This window comes from Lolium perenne, chromosome 5 (genome assembly GCF_019359855.2).
Source record: "Lolium perenne isolate Kyuss_39 chromosome 5, Kyuss_2.0, whole genome shotgun sequence".
NCBI lineage: Eukaryota > Viridiplantae > Streptophyta > Magnoliopsida > Poales > Poaceae > Lolium > Lolium perenne.
In genome coordinates, this window is record NC_067248.2 from 168,203,831 (window position 1) to 168,218,254 (window position 14,424).

General features: G+C 45.8%; 1 protein-coding gene across 1 annotated transcript in view; it reads left to right on the forward strand.

The window, feature by feature from the left end:
• Window positions 1–8,454: 8,454 nt before the first annotated feature.
• The window catches only part of LOC139831652 (uncharacterized), a 35,409-nt gene continuing 29,439 nt past the window's right edge, over window positions 8,455–14,424 (forward strand). The window contains exons 1-5 of the mRNA XM_071820968.1: window positions 8,455–10,538; window positions 10,601–11,972; window positions 12,054–12,407; window positions 13,975–14,068; window positions 14,172–14,185. Of these exons, the coding sequence (XP_071677069.1) occupies window positions 8,455–10,538; window positions 10,601–11,972; window positions 12,054–12,407; window positions 13,975–14,068; window positions 14,172–14,185 (3,918 nt within the window). The remainder of the gene's footprint in view (window positions 10,539–10,600; window positions 11,973–12,053; window positions 12,408–13,974; window positions 14,069–14,171; window positions 14,186–14,424) is intronic.

Below are 14,424 nucleotides of genomic sequence, written 5' to 3' on the forward strand. Positions count from 1 at the left end.
TCTTTGTGTCATCGCAACAACTTGGCATGCTCTTTGTTCCTGAACAGACGTTTCAACCATGGTATTATAGGAGCATACCACATCACCTTGGCGGGAACCCTCTTCCTGGGTTTCTCTCCCTCAACATCGTCACCAGGGTCATTGCCTCTGATTTTATAACGCAATGCAGTGCATACCGGGCATTCATTCAAATTCTCGTATTCACCGGGGTAGAGGATGCAGTCGTTAATGCATGCATGTATCTTCATAACCTCTAAATCTAGAGGGAAGACAACCTTCTTTTCTTCGTACGTACTGGCGGGCAACTCGTTATTCTTTGGAAACATATTCTTCAATATTTTCAGCAAATTTTCAAATCCTGAGTCAGCTACACCTTCTCGTGCCTTCCATTTCAGCAAATCCAGTGTGCAGCCCAGCTTTTTAAGACCATCATCGCATCCTGGGTACAACGACTTTTTGTGATCCTCTAACATGCGATCCAAATTCTCCCTCTCCTTTTTAGTTTTGCAGCGTCTCCGTGCATCAGCAATGGTCCGACAAAGATCATCAGCGGACTCATCACGTGCCTCTTCTTCACCTTCCCCTTCACCTTCCCCACCTTCAACATCCTCCATGAAAGTATCACCGAAATGATCAGGATAGTTGTCATCGATGATATCATCCCCTTCTTCATCTTCTCCCATTCTAACCCCTCTTTCTCCATGCTTGGTCCAAAAATTATAGCTTAGCATGAAACCGTGCCGAAGCAGGTGCAGGTGAACGTCTCTTGAGGAAGAGTAACCCTTCTGATTCTTACAGGCAACACATGGACAGATAACAAAACCCCCCTGTTTGTTTGCATTAGCCACTACGAGGAAATCTTTCAAACACATAATGAACTCGCCGGAGAGTCGGTTACCGTACATCCATTGCCAATTCATCTGCATTATTATTATATAAAGTATATAATTAACCATCATGCATTTGTTAAACTAACTAGCTACAAATAATAGAAATTAAACAATGAACTACACACATGCATATTTTATCAATGACACATGAAAGGTTCAAGTTGCTAACCGCGATCGAGGAGGAAAAAGAAATGAGAAATCTCAAGTGTGGCTCGGACACTTCATATCATGTTTGTTTCATGCGCTCGGGCATTTCATCGAACACCTTGTGTGCATAAGAGGAACCAAAAGCAAACCCACCACCTCCTTGTGAATATTGTGAATAGAAGTGGCACCAAATGGCTAAGTGAAGTGTGCTGAAGTGTATTTATAGGGGTTGGCCTGGCCAACCGCGACTAAAGGCCATCGGGCCAGGCCTGAGAACCTTTAGTCGCTGTTGGCCTGGCCAACCGCGACTAAAGCCCCTCCCGCCCCCCAGCTGTCGACCGAGCCCGCTGGGCCTTTGGTCGCGGGTCGCCTCCCGAAACGCGACTAAAGACCCCTTTAGTCGCGGTTCGAATATTTTGGGGACTAATGGGGGTGGATGGAAGCCTCTTTTTCTACTAGTGCTTGGCGCACGATCCCGTGAAACTCAAGGCGATGTGTACTTTCTATAACCACGATAACAATTAGGTGAAAAAATAATAATAATTCTTTTTAGTTTTATAAAACTAAGCCAATAGGGATGAACTTGGGATGAATAACACTAAATTACAAATGGAGTACGAAAAAAGTATTTCAGGAACGAGCCTTGGACCACGTTCTCCCACTTCCGCGCTGATAAATAATTTGGCAACCGCTATATTAACCATGTATGAAAATCTAATGTGAGTAGGCGGTAGGGAAGATACACAGAACTCGTTTAAAAAGGGAAGTACAAAAAGAACTTAGCACGAACGAATGGCAAAAGCAATATCCACACAGTTGCACAAGGGGGCTTGCAGCGGGAACCTAATTCGTATGTACATGTCAATTACAAAGGAAGGACAGTCTTTAGGGGACACGACATAGCTAATAAAATTTTCTTCCACACTGATTAATATTTTGTAAAATATTATATTTTTCGAAAAGAGAACAAAGAGAATGTAGTTGACTTAATTACTGGGAGCAGCACAAAATTACACAGATCAGTTAAGCAATACAAGCCGATAATAAGTAGTAATTAGTAATAAATAGATGTAAAGAAAATTTAGAGAAATATATTGTACATAGAAGCGGTAGCATAATCTTCAATGACAAACCCATTCTGGCTCTATTTTTTCAGTATTTTCCTTTCACTCAGAACCATATATCTTGTGCTCTGACTGTTATTTGATTGGGCAGTTGCAGTTTCTTTAGCATGTCCTGGAGCATCGAACATGACCTGGATCATGACATTGGTTAGAATTTTGACAACCTCCATGTAACAGCTGGCTGTTGAGTAACAACAAAGACAATATTCAGGTGATATCATACCGAACGGTAGTCAAGAGCAGCACAATATCGTGTTGAATGGATAAAAAACGGTTGGCAACAGTCTATTTTACAAGACATGATGACGGGAAGAAAAATAGTGATGTTTTATTGACATATTTAATTTTGAAGGATAAACCACTTCATCCAGATATGATTCGTAAAAGCTAAAGCAGGAATATAAGAGACAATACGTATACACAAGTAGCGCAAACCCTGTTACCCATATTCTGGATCATATAAACTGGGAAATTAATCTTCAGTAGGGTGTCAAGCGGGACGATATGCGGGACAAATCTTTTCACTAACACTGCTAATTTTGCATCAGTTACAGGTTCAGTTTGCTCTAGTTTTGATTATGCGGGACACCGCTTGAAACCCCACTCTTGATGGAAGAGAGACTCCAGGATATGTTTCTATTGTATGGGGCATCTCTAAAAGATAGGTTTAGAGATATGTACCTATTGTCTGGAGCATCTGTGAGAGATGGGGATACCAAATAAAACATTTCGGCATTTAAGGTACCTAGTATTGAAATTTCTATCAAGAATAGAACAAATTATTTATATATTGGGTTGGTAGATCGACAAACGTCAGCTACTTAATTCCACCTAGGTTTGAATGTGAACTAAATAATTTTTGCACTACATACAGAGAGTTAGTATGGTGATTATTTATAACAACTCTCCAGAATAAAGGGAGTGGCAGTGAAAGAGGGAAAGATTATAATAGTCATATATGATATATCTGAACTAAATGAGAGAACAGAGGATGAAATAGTAGAGTTGACATCTGCAAACAAAACATACACACACATGGTTGTAAGATAATCTCACCGATAGATGGTATGCTGTCATGTGGGGCCAAGCCTACAGCCGTCGCAAGGGCAAGGGCCCTGCGGCCTCTTAGAGTCCTCCTAGTTTAAGTTAGTAGAGTTTAGGTATAATTGGAAAGGTTTAGTCCCGAAAAAGTTACCCTGCCAATCTTCTCTTTCTTAATAGATGGCCCCATTTTGCTGCTCTCACAGCAAGCCACGTCACTAGGTTAAAAATCTGGCCAAGCCGACACGCTCGGTGGCCAATCCTTTCCAGCACCACGCCCGAACGGAGGCACATGAATCCTTGCTGCCCTTCCTCGCCAGAACAACGCGCTTCCTCGCCATGAATGTTCCAGCTATGACCTCCTCACAAATTCTCATAAAATCACCCAATAAATCCGGGGATTGAACGAGTGAAAACGGCTCGATGGAACTCATCCGTCGCTGCCTCCTCCATGTTAAAAACTAGGCCTTGCTGCCATCGGCATGAAGCACGATAGCATGCTCACGCCTCCACACATGGCCGCTCCCCATTCTAATTCATCTTTCCTTTTCTCAATCCCTCAACATATGTTTGTTAGTGTTTCAGGTTGTGCTCCACCCGGCTCGAGAGTTGATCCACATTTCCCCACGCCACCTGATTTGATTGGGTTTTGATTGGATTGTACAAGCTGCTCGAGATCCACAAAATTCGTTGAGGAAGCGGCCGCCTGCATCTGAAAGTCGTTGAGGAACGCCGCGGCTAGAAGATCTACAAAATTTGATCTATCCAAACCTCCAAAGTAAGATTAGTTATCTGCCTTCATAATAAAATATTGCTTCTCCCTCCCCGGCCTGCACCGGCTGTCGCCTTGCCGTTGGGGCTTGCGGCCATGTTCCACCAGCAGATCTTGACAAGTCATATCTCTTCTTGCCCGTTGACATTGATGGAGTGGTTAATATTTAGCGGATTTTGATCTACAATACTGATTGATCTTTCCCCTTTTTTGGTTTATCGTTGGAGTGGTTAATATTTAGCGGATTTTGATCTAGAATACTGATTCGCTCTCTTCCCTGTTTTGGTTTATCTGTAATTTTATCTGCAAAGATTAGGAATTTTCCAGATTTTCCAGATTGATTACAAGAAGTATATTTACTCCCTGTTGAGTTCTTGAGGTGGACTACAAAACTGCATAGCGATATTAACTAAAGGACCCTCTGTAAGTATATTTCTCCCTGTGATTATGTTTTTTTAGTTCTATTGTGGAAACTGAGTTCTACACATGGGCTCATATATCAGTGCAATTCCTCCTTCAGAGCTTATTCTCCTCCAGTGCAGTGCAGCAGTTTGGTATATGGCAAACTTTTTCCTCTTAGTTCATCTTGAAAACAGAGTACTTTCGATAGGCTCATACATCAGTGCAAGTCCTCCGTCAGAGTTCATTCTTCTCCAATGTTGTGTAGCCCAGTAGGAGTTCAGGGTATGAGTATATGACACACTTTCTTTTAGTGAAAACAGTGATTTCTTTTAGTGGGTTCATATGAAAGCTCATTATTCTCCTATGTTCTATAATAATTTGGGGTATGGCAACTGCTCTTGCCTTTCTAAGTTTTTATGCCCAGGTTTGATTTCTTCGATGGTATATGAGACTTCAACTGTAGCTAACGAGGACTTGGTTGTGCATGATAATGGACACTTTCATACAGGTGAATAAACAAAATTTCATTTTGATGTCACTTTCAGGCAGTCGAGTGTCCATCCCTCGAGATACATGTAGTACATAATTGTCAAAGTGGTCTTACTCGCGTCCGTATCTTCACAGGTCATCACATAGAAGTGGTTTTTTTCTTTTCAATAACCAGATATCATTATATCAGAGCATATCAGAGCAGTATATTCAGCTTTTGGTGTATTTTGGATTACTCATCACATAGATGAGAGTTGTCAACTGAGAGCATGCTCATGTTCATCGTGAGGAGCGAGGCAGCTAGACAGTTTTTCATATATTTGAAGAACTACATCTCTACATATTGCAGATCTTGCATCACTTGGGCTGTAGACTTTCACCACATGTATGCAACTGCTGAAGGACTCAGTTTCTACCAGCAGTCAGCTGTTACAACTTGACTCACCTTTTAGTTTTTTAATGTTCTAACAAAATACCATTTCTGCACCAACATTTTGCCTATTCATAAAGAAATACTTTATGTCCATGCAGAATGGAAACGACTTTGTCATTTTCGAATTTAACCAATGATGTGACTCAAGTACCTTCAATTGAATCAGTCTTAGTATACATGTAGGTATGTAAGTTCAGTACAGATGTACCTTCATTTTTCGCGCTGGAAAGGTATTTGGCAAAAAGGTTGTTTATTCAAATGCATTCCAAGTAACTAAACTTCAAGATAGCTATATTGCCGCAGTCGTCACCATGGGTCCTTTCTTTGTTTGGCTCCACCACCAATCTATACTGCACTTTTATGAGCCAATATACATGTAGCATTTGGTTTATCCGTTTGATGACTTTTATCTCCTTTATCTTTTGGAGCTCATTGTAGGGAATGACTTTATTTGTTGAATTGTATTCCCATTTTCGTGTGAAAATATTGAATCCTATTTTCTAACAGATGTATTCATTTGTATCTATGCAAACTCCTCTACATAGTAGACATCTTTTTTCTCCACAAAACTATTTATGCTGATTTCGCATAGTTATTGCTCTTTTATGTCCGCTGCAACGCGCGGGGCATCATCTAGTTACCTAAACTAGTCATCAACCCGTGCTTCGCACGGAATACAAATTATGTTATATAAATCATTTATGTGTATTTAATCTGGATATTTTACAACTTGGTGATTCTATGATTTTGAGGATTGTTTGACCACAGCTGAATATGCTTTTTCACACTTATATTTTTCTTTTTTTATTCAATAATAATTTACTGGTTTGCTCATATACATTTTTGTACTTTCCAGCACCAGGCTCTTACACATGTATTTAGTCCATAAAAATGTTTTCCTATGATAAACACACACACACATACATATATATATTTATTTACCTTCAAATTCAGTATATGCATTAATTGCTCGAGGTGTATGTCATATACATATATAAGGTATGCATAGTACTAAATATGATTATCTCGTGTATGAACCCAAACCATACGTAACTTGAATAGATTATGATAGTACTTTTCATCTAATCGGTATTTTCGATAATACCCCATATTATGGAAATTACCACAGTCTTAAATCTGTATTTGTGAACTATTTTTACACATACATGTTCGTTTAAATTGATGAAACTTTACACACTCCTTACCAATCAAAATATTGTATGTCAATATAAAATCGCTATGAATATTAGAATAAAACCTATAATAATATTGTATTAGTTTTACGTTACCTCTAAATAAATTTGTATTTAAGTCATCGAAATTAAGATGGAGAAAAATAGTACTTAAATCACATGATCTCTCATTTGTAATGCCATTGGACGATAACTGTTTCATTCAGTGGACATTTAAACTACAATATATGCATTTATTCTTTATGTGGCACATACACTACCTGCTAGAAGATGAATTGTTATAGTCGCAGGTTTGTCTAAGTTTAAATATATCTAGATACTATACATTTAAATTTAGATAAGTTTTCGACATTATTTCCGAAATGGATGGAGTAATATATTAACTCAACGACAATCAGAGGGAGACGATAGAGATCTGGCCTCGCGGGCCACTTCCTAAAGACAACATGCAGACTGACTACTCCTGGGTTTTGAAGAAGAATTACCATTTTTCATAAATACAACGTTAGTCATTTTTCTTTTTCTTTAATCGAGATGTTGCTTGGGTCACAACATCCAAAACCTAATGGTTAACGAATTTCTTTTCTCCATCTCCTTATACTCAATGTTTATATATTGAGTGTAAATGACTTTAATTCTGCAAGGATGCCTAAATAGCTTCTCATTAGGCTAGTAGAGAAACTGTGTAATGCATGTGTATTCTCATCGGCTCGTGTACGTACCAAGAGATAGGCTCCATCAGGCATCAGGCCGGATCATTAGCAAAATAGCAAGTCCTACGTGCATACTTGCATCAAATTGAATGACTTTGCACATCCGCATAGAAGAGAACGAAATTGATGATCGACTGTATATATGTACACAGTGCTCCATCTGTCTCGAATTAATTGAACTTTTGCAGATATATGCTTTATCTAGGTAAAACTAAGTCAATTAATTTAGGAGAGATGAGATATTAAAGACAGTTAATTTAGACGATGCACTAACAAAAGTCTATACCTAATATAATTATATCGATGAAACAAAGCTGTAACACTTACAGGTGGTTGGCTTCACGAAGGGAGCAACGATAGAAAACATCATGTGCTTGGCTTTCCGGAGTCCTTTGCCAGATTGGTTTTATGTTGTGTGCGTACGGTAGTAGTGCTAGTTCATCAAGAATCGATCAAGCTAGCTTCAGCCTTAGCTGAACGTGCGCACCGCGGCAGAAAGTATTCGCGTGCGTGTGTAACGTCTGGCCGGAAATTGCTTCGTCCTCGGAACGCAGTCGACGGCGCTATGATTAAGATCCCAAGCATAGCTATACACAATCCTTTTATAATAATACTGACGATCGGCAGATCCAAGATTTATGCAGCCAAGCAATATGATTGCAGATTGCTCAGAGATCTTTGCGTTGGGATGAATCAACCAGGGATTTCCCGATGGTAAATAACCTGCACGGCATGGAGAGGGCATTAGGAACGACCTCGTGCTAAAGTGGGCAGGGACATAGGAGAATTAGGAGCGTCCGCGGCGGCGCTGTAACGTGTGCATCTAGCCTTCACTTTTTTTTCTCAGGTTGCATTAGGACTGCGGGCAAAGGATTGTAATCCAATGGTTCGGCTCATGAGATAGGAAGATCGGACGGTTATTTTTATCTTTCCGTGAGGATTAACGTGGTGGCTTATAGGGAGTCTTCAATTAGTAAATATAAGACTAGAGTTAGAGTTAGATGCAAATTCTGTAATTGGCTAATATATAAAGCCATCCCTATGCGTTTCAAGGAACAAGCAGAATTAATCCAATCTCTCACCTCTTGCTCCCTGCGCCTAGGCGCCTATCCTCACCTCCTTCTCCAACCATAGGCCGACGGGATTATCGCCCTAAGCCTCCCACCGATCACAACTACAACCTACGATCCAATCCTCCCCCAACCCGTGACAACTTGGTATCAGATTCATCTTCGATCCCGGCGGCTGCCATGGAGCCTCCGCCGCCACCTCCGCAAACCCTAGCCGAGATCATCGCCAAACAGCAGGAGGATCACCAATCTGTGCTCGCCACCCTCACCAGCCTCGCCGATGAAAATCACCAAGCAAGGGTTGACCGTGCGGAGGACCGCGCCACCCTCAAGTCCATCGCCGAGACGCTCCAAAAGTTCCAGGGCGATATCGCGGATACAGTTCAGCAGCAACGTGCCCACAATCTCGCTCTCCTTCGCCTTGAAGGGAAGGGCGCGCCCCAACTTGGCGGCCTAGGGCTCATGCAGGCGCCAACGTCTACGGCCAGGGTTGGTGTACCGCCGGCCATGGCGGACGCATCTGATCGCGCCCCCCGCCTCTACAAAATCGACTTTCCCCTCTTTGATGGGGCAAGCGACCCACGACTATGGTTGACGCGCTGCAACCTCTTCTTCCTCGGTCAGCGAACGCAGGAATCCGATAAGACCTGGTTGGCTTCGTACCACCTCACCGACGTCGCCGCCTTATGGTACGGCCACCTCGAGGCAAAACTGGGTCAGCGACCGTCTTGGGGCGAGTTTCAGACCCTAATCTCCAACCACTTCGGACCACCGACCCGCGCCAACCCCTTCGGGGAGCTGATCTCGACACGCCGTACTAGCACTGTCGCGGATTACTCCAAGCGCTTCCTCAAAAATCTCTCACGGATCCAGCCAATCGCCGACGCCGAGGAGCGGGATATATTCACCAATAATTTGGGGGAGCCCATGAAGACGCAGGTGGAGATGCTGAAACCTGCTACGCTCGACGCCGCGATGGACTTGGCCATATCCTTCGAGCACCTGAACATTGTTACTAGAGCCGCCACAACTGCGACTCGGCCAATCCGCCCGTCCAGGACCGCAGCCAGCCCCACTCCAGCAGCCCAAGAATCAGCCGGGTCAGCACCAGCACTCGTTTTCAAAAAGCTCACCCCTGCTGAGATGGATGACCGCCGTGCCAAGAACCTGTGTTTCAATTGTGACGAGAAGTTTGTGCGGGGACATCGCTGCAAACGGCTGTTCTACATACAGTCCGCTGATGACGAGGAGGAGCCCTTAGCAGATGCACATGAGGAGGCCAAAATTTCACTTCTCGCTGTCACTGGAATTCCCACCAGCGATACCATGCAGGTTGCTATACGTATCGGGGATCGTGACCTGGTTGCCCTGCTGGATTCTGGTAGTACGCATAACTTCATTCACGAGGAGTTGGCCACTGTTGTGGGGTTGCCCTTCTCCTCTGATCGCCGCCTTGGAGTCACAGTTGCTAATGGGGACCGGGTTACTTGCCGTGGACTACTCAAGCAGGCAGCGATCACGATTGACACGGAGAATTTTTTGGTCGACTTGCATGCCATTCCATTGGGCGGGTTTGACGTTGTGCTTGGTACACGTTTTCTCAAGACGCTCGGACCCATTGTGTGGGATTTCACCACTCAGTGGATGTCGTTTTGGCACACGGACCATCGGGTGGAGTGGACAGGTCTGGGTTCTTCAGGCCGGCCTGCACACCTACATGTCTGCGAGGGCAGAGCTCTTCTCGACAACCTCCTGGCCGCATTCTTGGACGTCTTCGCCGAGCCCCAGGGTCTACCGCCGCCACGCGCTCATGACCATCATATTCACCTTATTCCTGGGACGCAGCCCGTCGTCATCCGGCCCTACCGCTACCCGGCTATTCAGAAGGATGAACTGGAACGTCAATGTGCAGAGATGCTCGCTCGGGGCCTTATCCGCCAAAGCTTGTCGGCGTTCTCGTCACCTGTGCTCCTGGTACGCAAGCATGATGGTACATGGTGTTTTTGTATTGATTTTCGTGGTCTCAACATGGTCACCATCAAGGACAAGTTCCCTATTCCAGTTGTGGATGAGCTGCTAGACGAGCTGAAAGGCGCCCAATTTTTCACGAAGCTGGACCTACGATCAGGCTACCATCAAGTTCGAATGGCCCCGGAAGACATCCACAAAACGGCATTCCGCACTCATGAGGGCCTTTTTAAGTTTGTGGTGATGGCATTTGGGTTAACCAATGCGCCGGTGACCTTCCAAGCACTGAGAACGATGTACTTGGACCTTTCCTTCGTCGATTTGTTCTGTTTTTCTTTGACGACATTTTGATATACAGTTCCTCGTGGTCGGACCACCTTCGCCATGTCAAGCTCGTCTTGGAGGCTATGCGCACACATCAGTTGTATCTCAAGCGCTCCAAGTGCTCTTTTGGGGAGCAATCTATGGCCTATCTGGGACACGTCATCTCTGCGGAAGGAGTGGCCATGGACAGCGATAAGGTCCTCGCCGTGGTCGACTGGCCGGCACCCCGTACAGTTCGAGCTGTGAGGGGATTCTTGGGTTTGGCGGGATACTACCGCAAGTTCATTAAGGGGTTCGGCACCATTGCGGCGCCCGTCACCGCACTACTGAAGAAGGATGGATTTCTCTGGACTGACCAGGCGGCGACCGCATTTGAGGCCCTTAAGGTTGCACTCACTACTGCACCGGTTCTTCGGTTGCCTGATTTTACAGCTCCATTCATTGTGGAATGTGATGCCTCTGGATCTGGTTTTGGTGCCGTGATGCATCAAGGAGAAGGGCCAATTGCCTACTTCAGCAAACCCATCGCTCCACGACATGTTTCTTTAGCGGCATATGAGAGGGAACTCATAGGGCTTGTTCAAGCCGTGCGTCATTGGCGCCCTTATCTCTGGGGTCGTGCTTTCATTGTCAAAACTGATCATTACAGCCTCAATTTTTTGCTGGAACAGCGCCTGGCCACAATTCCGCAGCATCATTGGGTTGGCAAGCTTTTGGGCTTTGACTTTACAGTAGAGTATAAACCAGGACGACAGAACATTGTCGCTGACGCTCTTTCTCGCCGTGAGGTTGCTACCAGCCATACATGCGCTATCACAGGGACTTCTTTTGATCTATTTGAGGCTCTCCGTCAGGCCACGCACACAGACCCGGTATTGGTCGCCTTTCGGGAGCAGCCTGAGTCAGGCGAGTTGGGACAGCCTTGGGCATTGGTCGATGGCATTGTTACATTCCAGCAACGGGCTTATGTGCCTCCCTCGTCGCCGCTTGTCGGGGAGGTCTTGGCGGCAGCTCACGATGATGGTCATGAAGGTATCCAGAAGTCTTTGCATCGCCTTCGCCGGGATTTTCATTTGCCACAAGCACGGTCCGCCCTGCAGCAGTATATTCGTGCTTGTACAGTTTGTCAACGCAATAAGACAGAGCAGCTTCATCCCACTGGACTCTTACAGCCATTGACAGTACCATCTCGTGTCTGGGAAGACATCTCCATGGATTTTATTGAGGCATTACCTAAGGTGGGCGGTAAGAGTGTCATCCTTACAGTGGTGGATCGTTTCTCCAAGTATGCCCATTTTATTCCTTTGGCACATCCATATACTGCTGAGACGGTTGCTAAGGAGTTTTTCTCCCATATTGTTCGTCTTCACGGTTTTCCTACATCAATTATTTCGGATAGAGATGTGGTATTCACTTCGGGATTTTGGAAAGCTTTATTTGCGGCTGCGGGTACACGCTTACACATGAGTTCCGCATTCCATCCACAGTCGGACGGCCAGTCTGAGGCAGTGAATAATGTCATCACTATGTACCTTAGATGCATTACTGGGGATAGGCCTCGCCAGTGGCTTCAATGGTTACCATGGGCTGAGTACTGCTACAACACTTCCTATCATTCGGCGCTGAAGGACACACCTTTTAGGATTGTGTATGGCCGTGACCCTCCGTCTCTTCGTGATTATACTCCAGGCGAGATTCATAATCAGGCGGTGGAGCGACAAATTCTGGACCGCGACCAGTTCTTGCTGGATGTCCGTGACCGTCTCCTTCAAGCAGCTCAGCAGTACAAACACTTTTATGATGTCAAGCATAGGGCTATTGCCTTTGATGTGGGCGAGTGGGTTTGGCTTCGTCTGCAGCACCGGCCAGCGGCGTTCTTGGGAGCGGGAGCAAAAGGCAAATTGGCACCCAAGTATTTTGGGCCTTTCAAGATCCTCGCTCAGATTGATTCGGTGGCATATCGTCTGGAGTTACCGCCTCGTGCCCGCATTGGTCGTCATGGTGAACAGACAGATGCCATAGGATGGCTTAAGTTGGGGCCGAATGGACGCTAGAGGATTCGGGGGAGGGTTTGTGATTAGATGGGATGAACTTCCGGATGGTTTCCTCAAGAACTTAGCTAAGGCTAGAGGTTGAAGAAGAAAGACACAAGGAAGAACTCGCTCTAGATCATCTTCTTTACTGATCTCCACAGGTTACAAGTTTCTCAGTACCAAGGCTTTACTATGCGTACATGTGTTCGTCGCCCGTGAAGAGGGCTGCCCCCTCTCCTTATATAGGGGAGAGGGTGGCTTATAGGGCAAGAAACCCTAATGGCATCTTTGACTAGACAAACTACTTTACAAAGTTACTTTAATCATAGATGACACCGGGGTCTTCTTTAATCAGGGAGGCTGACGTCCTACGGCTTCTTGCTTCGTCATCCTCCTCTTTATCGTCAGGCCTTCGTTTAAAGCTACTTTGCTTAGCTCATCTTTGTCCTCTAGCTCTGGAGAGAATCTTTGACCAGTTCTGCCGACATGCTCATCTTTCCGGTAACCCGGTATCTTCTTTACCCGGTTCCGGTATACCCCTCTTGGGGATACCGGTTTAGCTTCACTTAGCCAAACTCCTATCTTCGTGCTCCGGTATGAACATTAAACCGGTATCTTGATGGCCTAAACCATCCGGTTTGGCATGCCTTTGGCATACCGGGGGTGATCCCCCCAACATTAGTCCCCGAAGCTGGTATAGTCTGGCGGATTCTATCCAACAGACCATGCCAGGTTCTCACGTCTTTGGATACCGGTTTAATCTATCCGGCGCTTAGCTTAGATCCGGCATCTTTGCCCGGACTCACGTTTTCTCTCTTGCAAGGCATTTTCCGGTATCTTATCCTCCGGCATCTTAGTCATTAAAAACCTCCTCGGCGAAGTCGAGAATATCTCGGGCCCCGCGCCTGTCAGAGACATGCGCACTGTGACTGACGCGTCAGTGTTAGGGGTCGCTTCCCTTCGGCTTCCGCGCGCGTATTAATTGCATCACAGCGGATCCCAACCACCCCTCTGGATCCGTGTGTACCTCCCTGTGGCTTTCTGTTGTTACGCATGTATCGCCGCGCCACGCGGCGGCCCGTGGAGCGAACCGTCGCGGCCCGCGGACCGAAACGCTGCGGCCCAGCGGTTTTCGGCCCATTTCTCTCTCTTTCTTTATAAGGCGAAACCGCCCCTTCTTCTTCCTCTTCTCGCATTCCCCACTTCCTCGCGCACAGTGCTCCTTGCTCTTGCGTCTCCGCCGCTTCGTTCGCCGCTCGAGCCCCGCCGCCCAGCGAATCTTCGCTACTGCTTCGCCGGACGTCGCCGGACTTCGCCGCGCGAAGAACATCTGCGGTGCTCCTTTCACGGTTGCGGCATTTGGTGTTTCTTCAAGCTCTTCTCCGCCTCGCCGTCGACGGACCTCCTCGCCAACAGCGAGCTCGCCAATCCACCGGCGAGCCACTTCCTCTGCGACTCCGCCGCCTCAGGTTAGGCTCAATCTGCGTTTGCCCCTCTCTTGCTTGCTTTCTAGATCTTGAGTTGGTAGTGTATTTACTTCTTCTTTTCTTTTGCTTTTTCTCTTACTCGTAGATCTCCGCGAGGGGGTAAATCGTGGGATTCTTGTTTCTCTGCATCAAATTTCATGTCTAGTGAGGAATCTTCCTCTACCTCTTCTTCTGCCTCTTCTTCCGTTAGCCGGCGTAGCCAGTCCTCCGACGGACTAACCGCTGATCTTGTCCAGATGGACATTGATTCCGGTAGCAACCAAGAAACCAGTAGCTCTAGCGAAGCTTCCGGCGTAGATTCCGCCGGCATCACACGCGGGGCCTGGATGGGCTCCAAC